The 21571-nt window shown below is 41.5% G+C and overlaps 1 protein-coding gene across 8 annotated transcripts in view; it reads left to right on the forward strand.

The window, feature by feature from the left end:
- Positions 1-21571, forward strand: part of LOC127962221 (neurexin-2-like) — a 408062-nt gene that overhangs the window by 353632 nt on the left and 32859 nt on the right. For all 8 annotated transcript variants that reach the window (XM_052561735.1, XM_052561731.1, XM_052561733.1 and 5 more), the window contains one exon: positions 18013-18194. In XM_052561735.1, coding sequence (XP_052417695.1) covers positions 18013-18194 — 182 coding nt within the window. The remainder of the gene's footprint in view (positions 1-18012; positions 18195-21571) is intronic.

Below are 21571 nucleotides of genomic sequence, written 5' to 3' on the forward strand. Positions count from 1 at the left end.
TGTTTTAATGGCCACGCAGGGCCGGAGCGGATCTGAAAGCTTTTTTAATTATATGGCTGAGTGCCGCGTCTTTGTTCTTGGCACTGAATGATGCCATCCTGCACTTCTGAAAACTTTCTTTAGCTGCATGTTCATAGCTTTTAATTGCATATTGAAAAACGCTGAATGAATCTCATGTGTGGAGAAACAAGGAGCATGCTTGAGTTTGACTAATTTATTCTCACACCTTCAGCCTGATGCTCTTGTCTTTGATGGACAGCGTGAGCCGTCATTATCAGTGTCATTACAATTCATTACCTCAACCAGTCAGATGCAATTCAACAAACACTATTGCAGCCTTATGAAAGATAGCTACACTTCAAAACGTCTTCTTATTACATGCATACTATTAAAGCTGCAAGCAGCGATGACAGGGCCCTTGCAACTGGGCTCCGACACCTGGTGGCTTTAGGAAAACAGATAATGGTGGGCAGTATGCATTTAAATTGACAAATATAGGAGGAATATATTAGACTAATGAAAATATTAATAATGCATAAGGAACTAATGTATTTTTTTTACATTTTAGTAACTACTATTAACTAACAAGAAACTCAGATTCATGATTTAGTAATTAATAGCATAATTAATGTAAATAATGCAAAATGTAAAATTTATTCTAAAGTGAAGATCACGGTAACCCACTAGCAATGGCTCCAGAGTTTCCAAATCCATCTGAAGTATTATTATCCAGAACCTAGTTTTACAGTGACTTTAGTCATTACTAGGGAGTTATCATGATCTTCCCTTTAAAATACTGATCCAAAAAATGTGTAATTCCCTCTGACAGATTTGGTAATACTTGAGTCATTACTAGTGGGTTACCATGACCTTCACTTTAGAATTATTTACACATGCATCATTCTAATTAATTATAAACCTGTATATAATAAAACAAAAAGAAAAAATATATTTTCTAATAGTGAACTACCACTTTCAGCTAAGTACTCTAACTTACCGATTGGTCAATCAGAGTTTCTTGTTAGTTAAACAGTAGTTACTGGAATGTTCAGAGTGTTTTAGTCATTTGTTCCTGTGTAGTATTTTGTCAGGGATGGAGCCGTATTTTAAAGTGTTATTGTTAGTTTGTTCTCATGTACTGTCAGATAATAAAACAAAAAGAAAAAAATATATATTTTCTAATAGTGAATTCAGATGTCACACAGCTGAATCTGATTTCAGTGAAGAGGAGAGGTTGTGCTGTCGGCGGCTGGGATGATTGGATTGAGAGTGGCGTGTTTCTGAATGATTAGTGTGGTTATTATTGTGTCTGCTCCGGTGTTTCTTCCTGCGGCTCTCTCCTGCTCCGTTGGGCCCTGTAGGGTCTGCTCTCGAGGGCTGTGTGCTGCTGTGATTAAACTCACTGGATGCATTCAGCTGGAAGTAATGAATTACACATTAATCCTTCTAATCTATTCCTCCACTGCTGGATTTCCTAATCAGAGCAAACAAGCACGCTCCCGCTGTAAGTGCACATGTGTGTGAATCGAGATGAACCTCTGGTGATCCTGTTTCTCTGTAGCAGCTTGTGTTCCTTGTTTTTGTATGATGTCCCGTCCTGGTGGGGTTTGTCCTCGTCCCCGGGGCATCTCACCTCATCGACTGTTGCCATCTGTCGGGCGCAGATGAGGCTGTTAGTCTGTTTGACACGTCTTGAGTGAGAATTAAATTACTATAAGATTAATTGAGTTTTGATTTGTGGAAGCAGAGAGCCGACACATTGTTGGTGGTGATGTGATGATGCCCTCCCAGTTTAGTGTCAGTGGTTGTCAGGTCATAGTCATAGCGATGTGATAATGTTATGTCAGCATCGTGATGCTGTTGTGTCAGTATTGTGATATTGCAGTATTGTGAGTCATGTCAGTATCGTGATGCTGTTGTGTCAGTATTGTGATATTGCAGTATTGTGAGTCGTGTCAGTATCGTGATGATGTTGTGTCAGTAGTGAGATAATGCAGTATTGTGAGTTGTGTCAGTATGGTGATGCTGTTGTGTCAGTATTGTGATATTGCAGTATTGTGAGTCGTGTCAGTATCGTGATGATGTTGTGTCAGTAGTGTGATATTGCAGTATTGTGAGTCGTGTCAGTATCGTGATGATGTTGTGTCAGTAGTGAGATAATGCAGTATTGTGAGTTGTGTCAGTATGGTGATGCTGTTGTGTCAGTATTGTGATATTGCAGTATTGTGAGTCGTGTCAGTATCGTGATGATGTTGTGTCAGTAGTGTGATATTGCAGTATTGTGAGTCGTGTCGGTATCGTGGTGTTGTTGTGTCAGTAGTGTGATATTGCAGTATTGTGAGTTGTGTCAGTATGGTGATGCTGTTGTGTCAGTATTGTGATATTGCAGTATTGTGAGTCGTGTCAGTATCGTGATGATGTTGTGTCAGTAGTGTGATATTGCAGTATTGTGAGTCGTGTCGGTATCGTGGTGTTGTTGTGTCAGTAGTGTGATATTGCAGTATTGTGAGTCGTGTCAGTATCGTGATGATGTTGTGTCAGTAGTGAGATAATGCAGTATTGAGAGTCGTGTCAGTATCGTGGTGTTGTGTCAGTAGTGTGATGCTGTTGTGTGAGTAGTGTGATATTGCAGTATTGTGAGTCGTGTCAGTATCGTGATGATGTTGTGTCAGTAGTGTGATATTGCAGTATTGTGAGTCGTGTCGGTATCGTGGTGTTGTTGTGTCAGTAGTGTGATATTGCAGTATTGTGAGTCGTGTCAGTATCGTGATGATGTTGTGTCAGTAGTGTGATATTGCAGTATTGTGAGTCGTGTCAGTATCGTGATGATGTTGTGTCAGTAGTGAGATAATGCAGTATTGTGAGTTGTGTCAGTATGGTGATGCTGTTGTGTCAGTATTGTGATATTGCAGTATTGTGAGTCGTGTCAGTATTGTGATGATGTTGTGTCAGTAGTGAGATAATGCAGTATTGTGAGTCGTGTCAGTATCGTGATGTTGTTGTGTCAGTAGTGTGATATTGCAGTATTTTGAGTCGAAGCAGTATCGTGATGCTGTTGTATCAGTAGTGTGATATTGCAGTATTGTGAGTTGTGTCGGTATCCCGATGTTGTTGTGTCAGTAATGTGATAATGCAGTATTGTGAGTCGTGTCAGTATCGTGATGCTGTTGTGTCAGTAGTGAGATAATGCAGTATTGTGAGTTGTGTCGGTATCCCGATGTTGTTGTGTCAGTAATGTGATAATGCAGTATTGTGAGTCGTGTCAGTAGTGTGATGCTGTTGTGTCAGTAGTGTGATAATGCAGTATTGTGAGTCGTGTCAGTATCGTGATGCTGTTGTGTCAGTAGTGTGATATTGCAGTATTGTGAGTCGTGTTGGTATCGTGGTGTTGTTGTGTCAGTAGTGTGATAATGCAGTATTGTGAGTCGTGTCAGTAGTGTGATGCTGTTGTGTCTAGGGATGGGCATGATTAATCGACGATCGATAATTGATCGTTAAGATTTTCCTCGATCATGTTAATTTGTTATCGATTAATCTAAAGCATTTTTTTAATCTAATGCAGGTTGCGTTGCGTAGTGCGAGTCTTCAAGCAATTAAATGAATTTCACTGTGTGGCAGCAATTAAATATTTTACCACCATGGGGCAATATTTGACACCCTACTCGGTTATCTGTGATCTTCCGTTTTGATTTCAAAGAATAATCATGAAGATGTCACGGCGAAGTGTGGCGTGGGACCATTTTGATTTAAAAAGCGAACTAGTTAACTGCAAACATTGCGATGCCGTGTTTAAGTACAACACGGCCACGACTCAAATGATGTACCTATGCATCCCGGCAAATTTTCATGAGGCTTTAACCCTTTCGAGTCGATTAACGCATATATGCGTTTTGAGTCATTTTCTCCTGATAACCCCTGATAAATTACACTCTCAGTTTTAATCGTACAGATAAGAGCAATACATCAATCGAATCTGTAAAGGGTCTAGTTTTTTTTGGATACAGACATAATAACAAAAAACCTTTGTGCACTTATAAAATAAAGATAACAAACAAGGTGCGCTGTCTACAGTCTTTGTCTCCGCTGATCGTCATGTACAAACATTTCATTAAAATGAACCGTAACTCCGTGAATACTCAACGAAGAGACATGAGAGAGATATCTATAGAAAGCCTGGAATGTCTACTTTTAAACTAAACAAGTGCTTCCGAAAAACAAATATTCTGAGATAAAGTAATCCATATGAAAACAACGCAATGTCTGTTTTTCATATCTTCCTTCATTATATTTAATGTGACCACGCCCCCGCGCTGAACGCGCTATTCAGATTCAAACTGAAGCGCGCGGCTTGAATACACACACACAGAAGAAAAGGCAGCGAGACTGTTCTTCAAGTTTTTATTTTATTTTACTGTTTGCTTCGCGATGAGAGGACTAAGACATAATTCACCCCAAAAAGATGTGATGTGGTTGATGATTTGAGAAATGGATTTCCTCAGAAAAAAGAATGAAGCACTTTATTCAGACTCAAAACGCATATATGCGTTAATCGACTCGAAAGGGTTTTAAGAACGCCTGCTAGCAGCTGCAGGTTCCGCTGCTTTAGAGCACTGCTATGCACGCGGATATATGTTCGGTTTGCCTGAACGTAGTTTAACTGTCTGCCACAAGTTGATCTTGTAATAAAGGTCTCACCGAGGAAAAACACGCTGTATTTTTGTATTCATTGCATTTTTTTATTATAAAAATTAAATAATTAATTATATTATAAAAATATTAATGATTAATCGATAGTCGATCGTTAATTCTCCCGACGATCGACTAAGAAAATTTAATCGAATGCCCATCCCTAGTTGTGTCAGTAGTGTGATATTGCAGTATTGTGAGTCGTGTCAGTATGGTGATGCTGTTGTGTCAGTAGTGTGATATTGCAGTATTGTGAGTCGTGTTGGTATCCCGATGTTGTTGTGTCAGTAGTGTGATAATGCAGTATTGTGAGTCGTGTCAGTAGTGTGATGCTGTTGTGTCAGTAGTGTGATATTGCAGTATTGTGAGTCGTGTCAGTATCGTGATGCTGTTGTGTCAGTAGTGTGATAATGCAGTATTGTGAGTCGTGTCAGTAGTGTGATGCTGTTGTGTCAGTAGTGTGATATTGCAGTATTGTGAGTCGTGTCAGTAGTGTGATGCTGTTGTGTCAGTAGTGTGATATTGCAGTATTGTGAGTCGTGTTGGTATCGCGATGTTGTTGTGTCAGTAGTGAGATAATGCAGTATTGTGAGTCGTGTCAGTAGTGTGATGCTGTTGTGTCAGTAGTGTGATATTGCAGTATTGTGAGTCGTGTCAGTATGGTGATGCTGTTGTGTCAGTAGTGTGATATTGCAGTATTGTGAGTCGTGTCGGTATCGTGGTGTTGTTGTGTCAGTAGTGTGATATTGCAGTATTGTGAGTCGTGTCGGTATCCCGATGTTGTTGTGTCAGTAGTGTGATAATGCAGTATTGTGAGTCGTGTCAGTAGTGTGATGCTGTTGTGTCAGTAGTGTGATATTGCAGTATTGTGAGTTGTGTCAGTATGGTGATGCTGTTGTGTCAGTAGTGAGATAATGCAGTATTGTGAGTCGTGTCAGTAGTGTGATGCTGTTGTGTCAGTGGTGTGATATTGCAGTATTGTGAGTTGTGTCAGTATGGTGATGCTGTTGTGTCAGTAGTGAGATAATGCAGTATTGTGAGTCGTGTCAGTAGTGTGATGCTGTTGTGTCAGTAGTGTGATATTGCAGTATTGTGAGTCGAAGCAGTATCGTGATGCTGTTGTGTCAGTAGTGAGATAATGCAGTATTGTGAGTCGTGTCAGTAGTGTGATGCTGTTGTGTCAGTAGTGTGATAATGCAGTATTGTGAGCCGTGTCAGTATCCTGATGCTGTTGTGTCAGTAGTGTGATATTGCAGTATTGTGAGTTGTGTCGGTATCCCGATGTTGTTGTGTCAGTAATGTGATAATGCAGTATTGTGAGTTGTGTCAGTAGTGTGATGCTGTTGTGTCAGTAGTGAGATAATGCAGTATTGTGAGTTGTGTCGGTATCCCGATGTTGTTGTGTCAGTAATGTGATAATGCAGTATTGTGAGTTGTGTCAGTAGTGTGATGCTGTTGTGTCAGTAGTGTGATAATGCAGTATTGTGAGTCGTGTCAGTAGTGTGATGCTGTTGTGTCAGTAGTGAGATAATGCAGTATTGTGAGTTGTGTCAGTATGGTGATGCTGTTGTGTCAGTAGTGTGATAATGCAGTATTGTGAGTCGTGTCAGTATCGTGATGATGTTGTGTCAGTAGTGTGATATTGCAGTATTGTGAGCCGTGTCAGTATCGTGATGATGTTGTGTCAGTAGTGTGATATTGCAGTATTGTGAGCCGTGTCAGTATCGTGATGATGTTGTGTCAGTAGTGTGATATTGCAGTATTGTGAGTCGTGTCAGTATGGTGATGCTGTTGTGTCAGTAGTGTGATATTGCAGTATTGTGAGTTGTGTCAGTAGTGTGATGCTGTTGTGTCAGTAGTGTGATATTGCAGTATTGTGAGTCGTGTCGGTATCGTGATGTTGTTGTGTCAGTAGTGTGATATTGCAGTATTGTGAGTCGTGTCAGTATCGTGATGGTGTTGTGTCAGTAGTGTGATATTGCAGTATTGTGAGCCGTGTCGGTATCGTGCTGTTGTTGTGTCAGTAGTGTGATATTGCAGTATTGTGAGTCGTGTCAGTAGTGTGATGCTGTTGTGTCAGTAGTGTGATATTGCAGTATTGTGAGTCGTGTCAGTATCGTGATGATGTTGTGTCAGTAGTGTGATAATGCAGTATTGTGAGTCGTGTCAGTAGTGTGATGCTGTTGTGTCAGTAGTGTGATATTGCAGTATTGTGAGTAGTGTCAGTATGGTGATGATGTTGTGTCAGTAGTGTGATAATGCAGTATTGTGAGTCGTGTCAGTAGTGTGATGCTGTTGTGTCAGTAGTGTGATATTGCAGTATTGTGAGTCGTGTCAGTATCCTGATGCTGTTGTGTCAGTAGTGTGATAATGCAGTATTGTGAGTCGTGTCAGTATCGTGATGTTGTGTCAGTAGTGTGATATTGCAGTATTGTGAGTTGTGTCAGTATGGTGATGCTGTTGTGTCAGTAGTGAGATAATGCAGTATTGTGAGTCGTGTCAGTATCGTGATGTTGTGTCAGTAGTGTGATATTGCAGTATTGTGAGCCGTGTCAGTATCGTGATGATGTTGTGTCAGTAGTGTGATATTGCAGTATTGTGAGTCGTGTCAGTATGGTGATGCTGTTGTGTCAGTAGTGTGATAATGCAGTATTGTGAGTCGTGTCAGTATGGTGATCCTGTTGTGTCAGTAGTGTGATAATGCAGTATTGTGAGCCGTGTCAGTATCGTGATGTTGTTGTGTCAGTAGTGTGATAATGCAGTATTGTGAGCCGTGTCAGTATCGTGATGTTGTTGTGTCAGTAGTGTGATAATGCAGTATTGTGAGCCGTGTCAGTATCGTGATGTTGTTGTGTCAGTAGTGTGAGTCGTGTCAGTATCGTGATGTTGTTGTGTCAGTAGTGTGAGTTGTGTCAGTATCGTGATGCTGTTGTCAGTTATATGCTGCTGTGGTGTCAGCAATGTGGTATCCATAGCAACATTATGTGATGGTTAAGTCATGCCCTCAGTCTGATGAAGAGCATCTGCAGATCTTACCAGGTGTAATGGATGTTTAATTGAAGCGGTTGCTGTGAGCGAGGCTGTTTGTGTCTTTTAATTAGAGGAATAAATTGCACTCATTACAGAGTTTGATTTCAAATAGAGCTGGAAGCAGATGTGGATGTGCAGTGCACCTTAAACGCGTCTCTGTGAGTTTCATCACATGAGTCAGATGTGACAGAAACAACATTTCCTTATCAGACTCTGTTTCAATGGATCTGTGTTTGTGCGTGAAGCTGGTCTGGCTCTGGTCACAGTCAGTTTGATTGTAGTGAGGAGGATGAATCCATGGTGTGGAGGGTGGAGAAGCGTCTGCAGCTGTAGGCTGAGTGTGATCTAATGTTCTGTCAGCTGCTCAGATTTCAGGGCAGGTTCAGGGTTTGGTTCATGGCTGGAGTGAGGCTCATCAGTCTGTTTTGATCTGCCTCTGATGATTCATGGGTTAGGGTTACAAGTGTTTCTTCAACAGTAACTAAAGATGCTGATCCAGGAACAGACGTGGGTGTGTGTTAATAGTTTTTCAGCTTGATTGAAAGGCAAGGGTTAATCTGAGAGTTTAATTACATCATTGGTCACTAGTCAGCAGGTAATTCTTCATATCCCAAGCACTGATTTAATTACAAACAGTGTTTTCTCATAATGAGCAGTTTGGGTGTTTATACAGTGCAGAAGAGTGTGTTCACAGAGACAAACCAAAGACTTTCCAGTGTCTCTGCGTCTCTATTTCATGTGCTGTTTGTGGAAAGACTACAGACTACTATTATAGTTTTTATGAAAATTTTGTAAATTTCCATTGGAAATGGAAATGCCCATTTATAATTTGTTGAATGTTTAAGGTAAAGTGATTTTAATGTGTTTCTGTCATTTTACTGTTAGACAGATTCATTGAAAGTTGATCTTATCATTAATGAAGCTTCACAGTGCTCTTCTGAAGAGCCAGGGTCACTTCATGATGAACAGACATAACTTCACACAAATCTGGTGAACAGGAGCTCAGACAGACGGACCGTGTCTGACGCTGGTTTTGAGTGAACACTTCTGTATTTTGTGAGTCAGATGAGCTTAGCTGATGTGTAGATCATGGTTTGATTCGACAGGCGTGTTTGAGTTGTGTGTTTGTTCAGTTGTGCTTCTCAATCCGCTGTATGTTCGGTCTTTGAGTTCTACACACAAAATGGCTTCCCATGTTTCCTTTGTGACAAGATGCCTGGCTTAAGAGGAGATCTGCCCCATCCCTCTCACACACAAACACACACACACTCGCTCTTTGATGGAGGCTGTCGCTGTATCTTTCTGGGGTTTCTGTGTGTGTTTTAGGGATGTAAAGTAGGTCATGATGGGAAACCGTCTCTGCACCGCTGCTCTGCTTGAGTTTGCAGCTCGTTCTAATTCGAGGTAATCGAGACACTCTATCTCTTCATGCGTCATCAGTCTGTTTTAGCACTGAAGATCATGTGGAGATCACAGTAACTTGTGATGATGTTCTTTAATGCTGTTTGGACAACACAATAACTTAACACACACATCTGCAGAATAAGGAGAGAGATGATAAACAGCATGGTTTAGCAGTGCAGTGTCATGAACGCTTGAAAAGCTGCAGTTCTCCGTTGTGTTCGTGATGTCAGATGTGTGATTGACGGCTGTGAGTTTCTCTGACACACGTAATGCGTTACATAACAGTCAGACTCGACTGGGCCGCTTCTAATGATGGATGAGAGAGAAGACGACTGAACGCTCAGGGGATGCTCAGACTGTAAGAGAAAGAAACTCAAGTCACCAGTAAAAGAGTGAAGATCCTGCTGATTCTAGGACTCTGGGTTCATCACGTCCACTCAGATTATAGACTCTATGAAATCTACGTTATTTTATAGAAAAGTTTAAAAACTACAATCTAAAATCATATTGAAATATCTTTAATAGTTCTTGATTTATAGGCATGTAAAATTAGGAAAATAATATTTATGGCACTCAAACAGGTTCAATGCAGTTGGTTGACAGAAGGAAATGAGGTTCATCTCTAGTTTCAGCATTATTTGTTCTTTAGATATTCCTCTTTAAATTTCAAACAAAATTACTCTCGTTTGGTTTTTGATTACTGAAAATGTGTACATTTTAATGATTTACTCATAGTTTCAATATCTCTGGGAACGAGCCATGTAGACCATTAAAACTAAAGAAGTCAAAAGGAAAGCTTGTTAAGGCCCAGTATATTAAAGTGCTTTAAGATATCTTTAATGCTTCTTGAGTTACAGACATGCAAACTTTTGAAGGAAAAAAAACTTGAAAAGTGCCTTTCCCCATTTGAATGACCAGTGCAGAGACTGTAAAATTGGGGTAATATGATCATATTTTCTTGACCTGGTAAGGACTCTAGCTGCTGCATTTTGGACGACCTGTAGCTTGTTTATTGAAGAAGCAGGACAACCACCTAGAAGTGCATTACAATAGTCCAGTCTAGAGGTCATGAATGCATGAACTAGCTTTTCTGCATCAGAAACAGATAACATGTTTCATAGCTTGGCAATGTTTCTAAGATGGAAGAATGCAGTTTTTGTAACATGGGAAATATGGTTTTCCAAAGACAAGTTGCTGTCTAATATAAGGCGGGAGTGAAGTGGGAGAGGACGCAGGCGTTTGTTTGTTCGCCGCTTCTCCACCTCTGCCCTAGTATTTATTTGTTTTATTTGCTTTATTTAAAAAAAAACTTGTTTTATTAGTTTTAAAATCGCAGTTTTAAAATTATTTTGCGAGTATATCACTTAGCTTAGCGAAGCTACAACTGCTAAGATTGTTACGGTGCTTGGCTGACTGGTCAACATTTGGATGGATTTATGTCTGATTTGGCTGTGGATTGTATCACCTTGTCTGCTGACCAAACTGTGACAACGAGCATCGGCTGAATGATCACTGTTAATGTTGGGCAAATTCTAATGGCGTCCAGCATTATCGTCAAATATTCCATCTCGCAGCTGCTGAGTTACAACCAGTGGTTACCTCCACCCTGCATTCCTGTCATAAAACAGCTCGGACTTCTCCGTCGACCCCGGTATGTCCATAGAAGTTCCCGCAATAAGTTTGTTTACCGCCAGCATAATGCTGCTTCAATTCCTTCCATCTGGTCAACGACTGCACGTGTCGCACCTGTGGGACGTCATCAGAGCTCTGGCGTTATTGGACATTGTAGCAACCACCCGCCTCTTTTTCCTCTGAGAGCCGCTAGTGCTGGGCGAAATAGAAATCATGGAGTGGATTACAGTGTATTGCGGAGCTTACAGAGACTTGGACCAAAAGATCTGTCTTCCGCCACTATGGAATTATTTAATACACAATCTCTTACAAATAAATCTCTTCTAATCTATGATCATATATTGGATAAAAAGCTGGATTTTATGTGCCTGGTCGAAACTTGGCACAAACCAGGGGATTATTCAGTGCTTAATGAAGCCTGCCCCCAGGGCTACTGCTACCTGGAAAAAGCCCGCAGGTCTGGTCGAGGGGGTGGTTTGGCCGTCATCCATCAGGCTGAATTGAAACTTTCTCCCCTGCCACTGCCTGACTTTATTTCCATGGAATGCTTAGCCTTTAAATGCAAACCTCCTCATTCAATGACAGTGTTGCTCATATACCGTCCCCCCAAATCACACTCTTTATTTCTTACGGAAATACATGACTTACTTACATCACTTTGTTCAGTGTCATCCAACATTGTTATTATTGGTGATGTAAATATTCATGTGGATAACCCCTCTTGCCAGCTGTCAAGAGAGTTTTTGAGTCTGCTTGATTGTCTGGGTCTCCAGCAGCATGTGAAGGCCCCAACACACACTAGGGGGCACACTTTAGATCTCGTTATTACTGACTCTGTCCCTATTAAGAGTTTAGATGTTTATGATCTGGGTGTGTCTGATCACAAGGTGGTCTCTATGGCTTTCACATTTCAATTGCCTACCACAAGACTCAAGCGTCAAATGTCCTTCCGGAACTGGAAACACATTGACCAAAACTCTATGACTGCAGACCTCAAACAAATTTCTTGTCCAGCCATCTCAACTGTAGACAAACTGGTGGACCACTATAATGCATCTTTGAGCAGTGTTTTTGACCTCCACGCTCCTATTAAGACACGTGAAGTTACTTTTGTATGCTCTGCTCCCTGGTATACACAAGAACTACGTAGAATGAAAATGGCAGGCCGTGCCTTGGAGCGTCATTACAGAAAATCGGGACTCACTGTCCATAAGCTTGCATTTCGTGACCATCAAAGGACCTATTTTAAGTCCCTGAAAGACACACGTTGTCAATTTTATTCAAATCAAATCAATAAAAATACAGGTAATTCTAAGCAGTTGTTTGCCACAATTAGCCATTTTTTGGAACCACAAAAGCCTTCTTCCACTGAAGTGACTAAGGAGCGCTGTAATAATTTTATTGACTTTTTTAGATCAAAAATCAGCAACATCCGCTCCTTAATGCCTGGATCATATCCCCCACCTTCACCTGCCTTAAATCCTTTAATTGGGAGTTTGTCATCTCTCCCATATTTTACTGAGTTCTCAAGCAGCCAGATTGATGAAATTCTGCGAGGAATGAAATCAACATCCTGCACATTGGACCCTATTCCGACAGTTCTGCTTAAGTAATATTTTCCTATTGTCAGTCCAATCATTACAAAGGTAGTTAATCTTTCATTACAAACTGGTCATGTTCCACCCTCTCTTAAAGCAGCTGTTATCCGCCCGGTCTTGAAGAAGCCCTCATTAGACACAGAGGAGCTTGCAAGCTACAGACCTATCTCAAACCTGACTTTTTTGTCAAAGGTCCTGGAAAAAACAGTTGCTTCCCAACTTCAGAACCATCTTAGACGTAATAATCTGTTTGAGAAGTTCCAGTCCGGCTTTCGCTCAGCCCACAGCACGGAAACAGCACTGCTCAGGGTGACAAATGACCTACTGATGACAGCTGATGCAGGATCGCCATCACTGCTTATTCTGTTGGATTTGTCTGCGGCCTTCGACACAGTGGACCATACTATTCTCCTGGATCGACTCCATCATACAGTTGGACTCTCGGGGACTGCACTGCAGTGGTTCCAGTCCTACCTGTCTGGCAGAACTGAATGTGTTATGTTGGGAGGATGTAAGTCCAGGCTGTCCACCGTTACATGTGGTGTTCCGCAGGGGTCAGTTCTTGGTCCCATCCTTTTTACCATCTATATGTTACCTCTCGGGCACGTCATCAGCAGACATGGGCTGTCCTTCCATTGCTATGCTGATGACACGCAGCTTTATATCAAATCTGTCCCTAACCCCTCAGAAGCCATCTCTCACCTCACCGCATGCCTTGAGGAGATAAAGGCATGGATGAATGGAAATTTTTTACAGTTAAATAGTAGTAAAACTGAGGGACTCCTTGTTGGTACCCCCCATCAGATTCATTCTTTTCCTATATCTCAGTTCCTCTTTGATGGCAAGATTATTACTCTCTCCTCCTCAGTCACAAATTTGGGGGTTCAGCTTGATGCACAGTTGACCTACAGCGGCCACATAAAACATCTGTGTAAGACATCATTTTATCAGCTACGAAAAATTTCCAAACTCCGCCCCCTGTTAACTCTTCCAGATGCAGAGAAACTTGTCCATGCCTTTATCTCCTCAAGGCTGGACTACTGTAATGGACTTTTTGTTGGGATTCCTGCTAAGGACATACAAAAGTTGCAGTACATCCAAAACAGCGCGGCTAGAATCCTAATGAAAGTAAGGAAATTTGAACATATCACCCCCATTCTGAAATCACTCCATTGGCTCCCTGTTTCTACCCGGATTGAATACAAAATCATTTTGTTAACTCACAAATGTATTTTCGGCCAGGCACCATCATATCTCAAAGATTTGATCAATTTGCAACTTTCAAATCGTACCCTCAGATCATCAGGAAGCATGCTCCTTCAAGTTCCTTTCACCAAGCTTTGTATTATGGGGGGTCGAGCTTTTTGCTCTGCAGCCCCACAGCTTTGGAACCATCTTCCTGTCCAGTTGCGAGTCACACAGAGACTGGACACTTTTAAAGCAAACCTAAAGACTTTTTTATTTAGGAAAGCATATAATTGCTGAGCTGTCATGTTTTAGTAATCTGTGATGTTTTGATCTTGTTATTTTATTGTAGCACTTTGAGATTCCCCCAATGAAAAGTGCATTATAAATAAAATCTATTATTATTATTATTATTATAACACCCAGATTTCTGACTGTAGAGGAAGTAACAGTACATCCGTCTAGTTGCAGATTTTAATCTACAAGATTCTGTGTAGTGTTTTTTGGATGAATTATTTTTATTTATTTTTTTTAATTATTGGTTATCCATTCAATGTTTTACATTTATAATACACTCTGTCAGTTTAGATAATTTATAATCAAAAGCATCTCTAATGAATTGATTTTATAAAAAAAAATAAAAAAAGTGTAGTTTTAGTAGTACTCTCGTTCGTACAGTGAGGGGCGTAACATTTCCGTCACATGCTTGAGGTGTTCGGCCAATCACAACACACTGGATAGCTGGCCAATCAGAGCACACCTTGCTTTTCAGAACGATGTGCTTTGTGTTTCAGAAGGCGGCGCATAGAAGAGAAACAATAATGTAGAGTATGTGGAAAATGATTTGCTTTTTGAAGCTTAAAATTCATAAACATATTTCATTAGACCAAATAAATGCTTTTTAGCATTGCATATGACCCCTTTAAGGTTTTTTTTTTTTTTTTTTTTGTATATGATGATGGTTTTTCTCAAAAGAAAAGGTAAAAGTCTCAGAGCATGTGTTCATGTGCTGAGGCGGCAGATGCTGAAACACTGCTGGCGTCACACACACTATGATGTGTGTAGTAAACGATTCATTCACACAGAGACACACAGAACACAGTATTTATATTTAAAGAGTACTTTATATTACATTACATATTGCATTTTGTGCATTTAAGTGTACTAACTTGCTTTTGATTTATTCATCCAAACTTTGGCAGGTTCTGTGTTATTCTGCGTTATGTAGTAAATGTCACTCTTTATGACCATGAATCCATCTGTGTTTACCACATCACAGAAATCACACAGCGAACACACTGCTCATGCTGCACTCATTCCTCCTGTGTATGAAGATCCAAGTAGCTCATTGCCTAAGATTTGTGATTATACATTAATATGGCAACAGAATAATTATTATTATCACTAATAATAATTTTTTATTATTATCAACAGAATAATTATTATTATCACTAAATTACTTTACTTTCATTTAATATTTACATTTTATTCTTTACGCTGTATTTCATCTCTTGTAAACGCCGCTCTGATGGTGCTGAAGGTGCAGATCTGATCATGAAGAGATCTGATTGTCTCCTGCATCGATCACATCCCTAAAAACAGAAACGCTGCGTCTCCATCGATCCCGCGGAGCAGATGAAAGGCCTGCTCTCACTCAGGTCCTGCTGGCTGATGACAGCCGGTGTTTGATCCTCGCAGAGCTTCACCATCGACCGCTCGTCCTCAGGAAAGGTCTTGTTCTGCATGTGACGTGATCATGATCTGAGCTGGTGCTGGTGCTGATGATGATCATGATGATCATGATGATGATGATGATGTCTGAATGATGCTTCTGTCAGAGATTACTCTCGTGTGTTTCAGACCTGCATGACTTCTGTTCATGTGGAACATAGATCTTACTGAGATATTTTCAGAAGTGTGTGTGTGTGTGTGTGTGTGTGTGTGTGTGTGTGTGTGTGTGTGTGTGTGTGTGTGTGTGTGAACTCACTCGTTCTTTTGATTCTTTTTGTTGTTGTTGTTTTTAGTATCCAGACTGCTTGTGTGGTGTTGTTTTTATTTAAACCTGCAAAGAAAGCAATTAGGAGTGTTAGAATCAAACACGTTCATCTGACGGCTGCCTCTAGTGTCTCTGACTCAGCCATTGATTAAACACACACACACACACACACACCGCAGTCATTATAATTCATCACTGGACGCACAACAAATCAAAGCACGTCGGTCACAGCTCAGTCTGATGGGGCTGTGCGGTTGCTAGGATGCTGTGTGTGGTTGCTAGGCTCTGTAGATGGGATGCATTAGCTAATGGAGCTGATTCAGAAGTCAGTGCACTGTGCTCCCAGCATGCACTGCAGCAGGAACACATTATGCAGAGGGCTGTTTGTTCTTGTGGAGTGGTGATGATTATTCACAGCATCTCTTCTGTGATGTGTTTATGGGATGGTTCGTCTGGTCAGCTGATCTCTGCATTACTGAGGTCTGTGAGGATGAGGATGAGGATGAAGATGAAGATGTCTGCCTCTGCACTGCTCTAGAATAACAGCTTGAGCTCAGACCATCAGGAATAAAGGTTTTAATGAAGGTTTCAGAGCATCTCACTGACATACACACACTACTTCCTTCACTCGTGTGTGTGTGTGTGTAAGAGAGAGAGAGAGAGAGAGATGGAGTGAGAGAGAGAGTGAGAATGAGTTAGTGAGTTAGTGTAGTTAGTGTGTGTTTTTGAGACACGCTCTCATTTCAGTCACAATTCATATTCATGAGAAGGAATGAGACTGGAGAGATAGAGAGAGAGAGAGAGATAGAGAGACAGACAGAGAGAGAGAGAGAAAGAGAGAGGGAGAGAGAGGGACTCAGCATGTCTCTCATCCGTTCCCAGCAGCCGTTGCACACTCTCTCTTTGTTTTTCTGGTTTGAGAATGGGTTGGTGTGATGTCTCTTCATGAACAGAGATGTGATGAAAGGAAACTGTGTCTTGCACTCGTCCTGTTGCTGTTTCTTCTGAGACAATTCAGTGCTGCCTTCCTCCTCCTCCTCCTCCTCCTCTTCGCTCTGTTTCCCATGAGGCTCTTGTGTTTCTCTGATGAGTGTTTCTCTGATAATTAGTCGGTTGCCAGATACTACAAGCTGTAGCCGGAGGGAAGGAGAGCAGCGATTGAGTCTAAACGGCTGTGTGTTTGTGAACGGCTGGACTGTGACGGTATCTCTCGTCCAGACTGAAACTGTGGAGATGTGGCTGATGTTCTGCTGCTCACCAGTCACTGAGACACTTCCTTTCTTCTTCGTATGCTTCCTGCTTGAATTATTAGTGCACAAACCCACTGACGTTCTCAACCACTTCTTATCTTCAGGAGTTGAGCAGAAGTGTTACTGGTTACTACAAGCACTAACTGCTTTCTTGCAGAACAGAGAAGCAAAGCCATGGGTTTGATTCCCAGAGAATACATGAATTAATCAAATAAATGACACCTTAATGCAAATGCATTCATGTAAATGTATTAGCAGAGATAGCTCATCAGTGGTCATTTCACACAGTTTTTAAAATAGTTCTGCTTACAAGGCTGCATTTTTAGTTTAATCAAAAATATTCAATCTATGTGAGTATCTGTTAAAGTGTAATGTATTTCTGTGATGCTCCGCTGTATTTTCAGCATCATTCCTCCAGTCTTCAGTGTCACATGATCTTCAGAAATCAGAATAATATGATGATTTACTGCTCAAGAAACATTTCTGATTATTATCAATGTTGAACACAGTTGTGCTGCTCAATATTTCTGTGGAAACATGCATTTTATTTTTCAGGATTCACAGCATTTATTTGAAATAGAAATCCTCTGGAACATTGTTAATGTCTTCACTGTCACTTTTGATCAATTAAATCTGTCTGTTATTTAATGATATTAATTAATAGTATTAAAGTATTAATTTGTATTAAAGTATTAGTGAATTGCCAACTATGCGCGCGCGTGTGCGTGTGTGTGTGTGCGTGTGTGTGTGTGCGTGCGTGTGTGTGTGTGTGTGCATGTGTGTGTGTGTGTGTGCGTGTGTGTGTGTATGCGTGTGTGTGTGCGTGCGTGCGTGCGTGTGTGCATGCGTGTGTGTGTGCATGCGTGCGTGTGTGCGTGCGTGCGTGCGTGTGTGCATGCGTGTGTGTGTGCATGCGTGCGTGTGTGCGTGCGTGTGTGTGTGTGTGTGTGTGCTGGAATGTTCCTGCAGTGATGTGCTTCATTGGTGGTGTGATCAGCTTGACTCACTGCAGAGCATGTGTTGTATAAAGCTGTGCCTGGGCTCTGATGAAGCTCCATTAGGGCTCTGTTCTTAGGGGATGATTGGCTCTTGATCTCAGAGTCTGGAACACAATCAGTCATGAGCGTCGACACACGACTGAAGCAGACGCAGTGACCTCCGGCTCTCATTCACACTGCAGCTACTGTAGACTGATGCTCTCTCTGATGGTGTGTTTGTGTCTGTGTTTCAGCTGGGACGACCTACATCTTCGGCCGCGGAGGAGCCCTCATCACGTACACGTGGCCCCCGAACGACCGGCCGAGCACGAGGGCAGACCGGCTGGCCGTGGGCTTCAGCACGCAGCTGAAGGAGGCCGTTCTGGTGCGGGTGGAGAGCGCCAAGGGACTCGGAGACTATCTGGAGCTTCACATAGTAAGAGCCAAGCCTGGGGACCGGATGGGCGGAGTTTGAAAGAGGGGGTGTGACACTGGGTGGAGCTGGTCTTGAAGCACAAGGGAATGGATGAGGGTGGGGCTTATGATGACTGGTTTATATAAGAGGGCGGGGCTTGCAGTGGTTTACAGTGACTGATGTATATTGGATGTTTAGGCAAAAACAATGAGATTTTATTTTATAATCACCAAAAACTTTTTGGGTTTCAGGATATTTTTCAACCAAAATTTGAAAAACTTTCAGAACTTTCATGGAGGAACCATTAGCTCTTTGGTTACTGCCTCAAATTCTATGCATGACACACTTTTAGTTATGACTTGTAAAACTATACTTAGCATACTGTGTTGTAAATAAATAGCAAATGTTCGTCTATAACCTACAGATTTGAAAATGCCGTTGGTTATTTACAGGGCCTAATGTTAAACCAACTGATGGAAATGATAACTGAACTTGTAACAGTTTTATTGCAAAGCACAATATTATAAATTAGATCTCGTGATTGAGTTGAAACCAAATTATTGTTGTATAAGCATTTCAAGCATCATAGCAAAAAGGCTAACGAAGAGTTATACCCACCACCAATTAACATTAGCCCTTCATTCATGAAATGGATACTGTAATGATACAGAGAGAGAGAACATAGTTGCATACCTTTATCTTTTGCTCGTTTCTCCTCTTCTTCTTTTCTTTTTTTTCGAAATTGGGCACCTGGCTTTGACCTTTTCTTCTCCATCTCTGTTTATTTGGCACTCGACAATCAACAGATTTCCCATCCCCCCACCTGTCACTCAGGACCAGAAGTCAAGGCTAAACCAATTCACCTTGATGACCGCATAATCGTCTTGTATTACCTAGTTTCATTTGCAGGAACTATAGGCCTGTATTATAACATTATGAATGAAATGTGCGTTATTTGGAAGAAAGTCGAGGTGTGTGACTGACTTTAGCCTATTATTAATTATATTACTAGTGTGGATCCCCCGTCCCCGTCCACCCCCGCCCTGTCCGTTCCATTTGAGAGAGACCCAGAGGTGAAATGTCGCCCGCGGTACATTTTCAGCAAGCAGGGGCGCCGGCAGCTTCAGGGAGCGCCAATTCACCAATTCCACACACAGTCAAATTATATAAATGATGAAAAACCGCTTTGCGACACAGAGGATTTTTTATTTATTTATTTAATCTGCTCGTGCTGCTGCCTCAATGTGTCAGGAAAAATGACGCCTGGTCAGCTGCCCGGTTCACCCGTGCCTAAAACCGCTACTGGTGCTTACAGTTAGTGGTTTATTTCAGATTTTTACAGGTGAAGCATAGGAGAAGTTAAGTTCTTTTAGAGACATTGTTCTCCATCTGCTGTGATCGCGAGAGAAGTGAGAGCAGTTTTCTGAGCTCTACATATGTCTTGTTTTATTCTGATGTCTTATAGGTGAATTGGACCGTGTGTGGGAGGATTTTCAAGCTTAAGAAGTAGAAACACGCTCTTTTCAGTTAGTGCTGCTCTAAAGCTGGAGCGGTGAGGGGAAGCTGCAGGGGATCATGGGAAACCACAAGTGTGCCCATAGATATACATACATAATCCATCTGTAAATGAGCAGAGCTTTTACTTACTGTAAAATACTCTAACCTCTCCAGCGTATAAGTAGTTTTGTTTAAAAGAGAGAGAGTTCATATTAATTTGATATACGCAAACTATGGACTAAAAGCATTGCAACACAACAGCAGCTGCAATGGCAGATGGGATGTGTGTGTGTGTGTGTGTGTGTGTGTATTGAAGACTGTATTGTGTAAATCTGTCTGTTGTTCTATCCATCTCTCTATCGTTCTATCTGTCGGTCTGTTGATCTATCTCTGTGTGCCCATGTCTCTTCAGTAGATAGATGGTTTCTCATCTGGATTTCTCTGGAGCTTCAGTTTGTTCTTCTAGCATTCACCCTAAATCTCCAGCCCCTCTCTCTCTTTCTGAGATCAGTTTCTAAGCGTTTTCTGCAGTAATTGTTTCTCCGAGTGTGTGTTGAAGGACAGATGGAGGCTCTCAGGCTGTTGATGCTGTCGAACCTCACCATCGCTGCTTTCTCACCACACACTCCTGTGTTTGTGAGTCAGCTGTGATAAAGACCTTGGATTGTGTGTGTGTGTGTGTGTGTGTGTGTGTGTGTCGGGAGTATGGTGTTTGTGAAGGTGTGCGGTGATTAATCTTTGTGTTGGTGTCTGGAGGGGACGGCAATTAATTTTACCCTGCGTGGGAGGAAACACTTTCAGCCCTCAAGCCACACACACACACACACACACACACACACACACTGTTGTGTTCTCCAGTTCGAGTTTCAGAAACGAGGGCATCATTATGAAGAATAAAAGTGAAGCAGGTCAGATTCTCAGAGTTTTATACTCTATTAGTTACTGCAAGCCTCAGTTCAATAAAAAGTAACATCATTGGTGGATATTTGTTCCTATTTTAATCCTAAAGGTGTTTTATTTTGGTGAAGCTTCGAATCGTTTGTCACAGTGAATCTCCAGTCATTGATTCATGAATGTTCAGATGTTTGAGCTGTAAAACAGAGATCCTGCGGTGGAGCAGTGTGTCTGTCTGTAGTTTGTGATATCTGGGGTTTATCTGATCATCACTTGTTCAGGTGTCAGTGTGAGCTCTGACACTCACTCACGGCTGATGAACGGCCCGCGCTGATGCTCCTGGGTGTTCAGAGACGCTCCATTAATCTCAGACTGACGCTTCTGTGCTGTAGGTCACTTACTAGGGAGCATCTGGGCATCTCTCTAATCTTTCTGGAGTCCATTAGAACAGAGCCGCGCTGTGTTTCTGTCTGAATGCAGGATGATCCTCTCACCCATGTCATCGTCAGCACTGAGGAAGCCAAATCTCATTCATTTTCTAATTAGGGGAACCGTTTTTAATGGTAACTTATAAACCTTTAAAGACACAGCTACTTTGAGATTCTTTCTTGATGGTATGTGCTTTTGTAAAAGTCATGAACACGCATTATTTGAAAATGTATTCAGCAACCATGTTAATATCACTTTAAGTTTGGGATCTTCTCTAGAAGTTCTTTGGCTTTTTAAGCTAGTTTAATGGTTCCTTTGATTATCTCTGAACTAGACTCAGAGATGTTTGTGAGTAAATCAGATGTCACCTGAGAGTCTCTTGAGTCCGGAGCGGTTCCTGATTCTCGTTAACAAGCTTCATCTGTGTCTTGTGCGGTGGAGAGAGCGAGTGTGTGTGTGTGTGTGTGTGTGTGCAGGATTCAGGCGCGTCGGCTCGGGGACTCCTCAGGTTTTAATGATGTTTACGAGGCCGCAGGAACAGGGGTTTTTTAATGAAGGCTCTCCCTTGTGCTTTGGTC

This window comes from Carassius gibelio, chromosome B7 (genome assembly GCF_023724105.1).
Source record: "Carassius gibelio isolate Cgi1373 ecotype wild population from Czech Republic chromosome B7, carGib1.2-hapl.c, whole genome shotgun sequence".
Classification (NCBI taxonomy): domain Eukaryota; kingdom Metazoa; phylum Chordata; class Actinopteri; order Cypriniformes; family Cyprinidae; genus Carassius; species Carassius gibelio.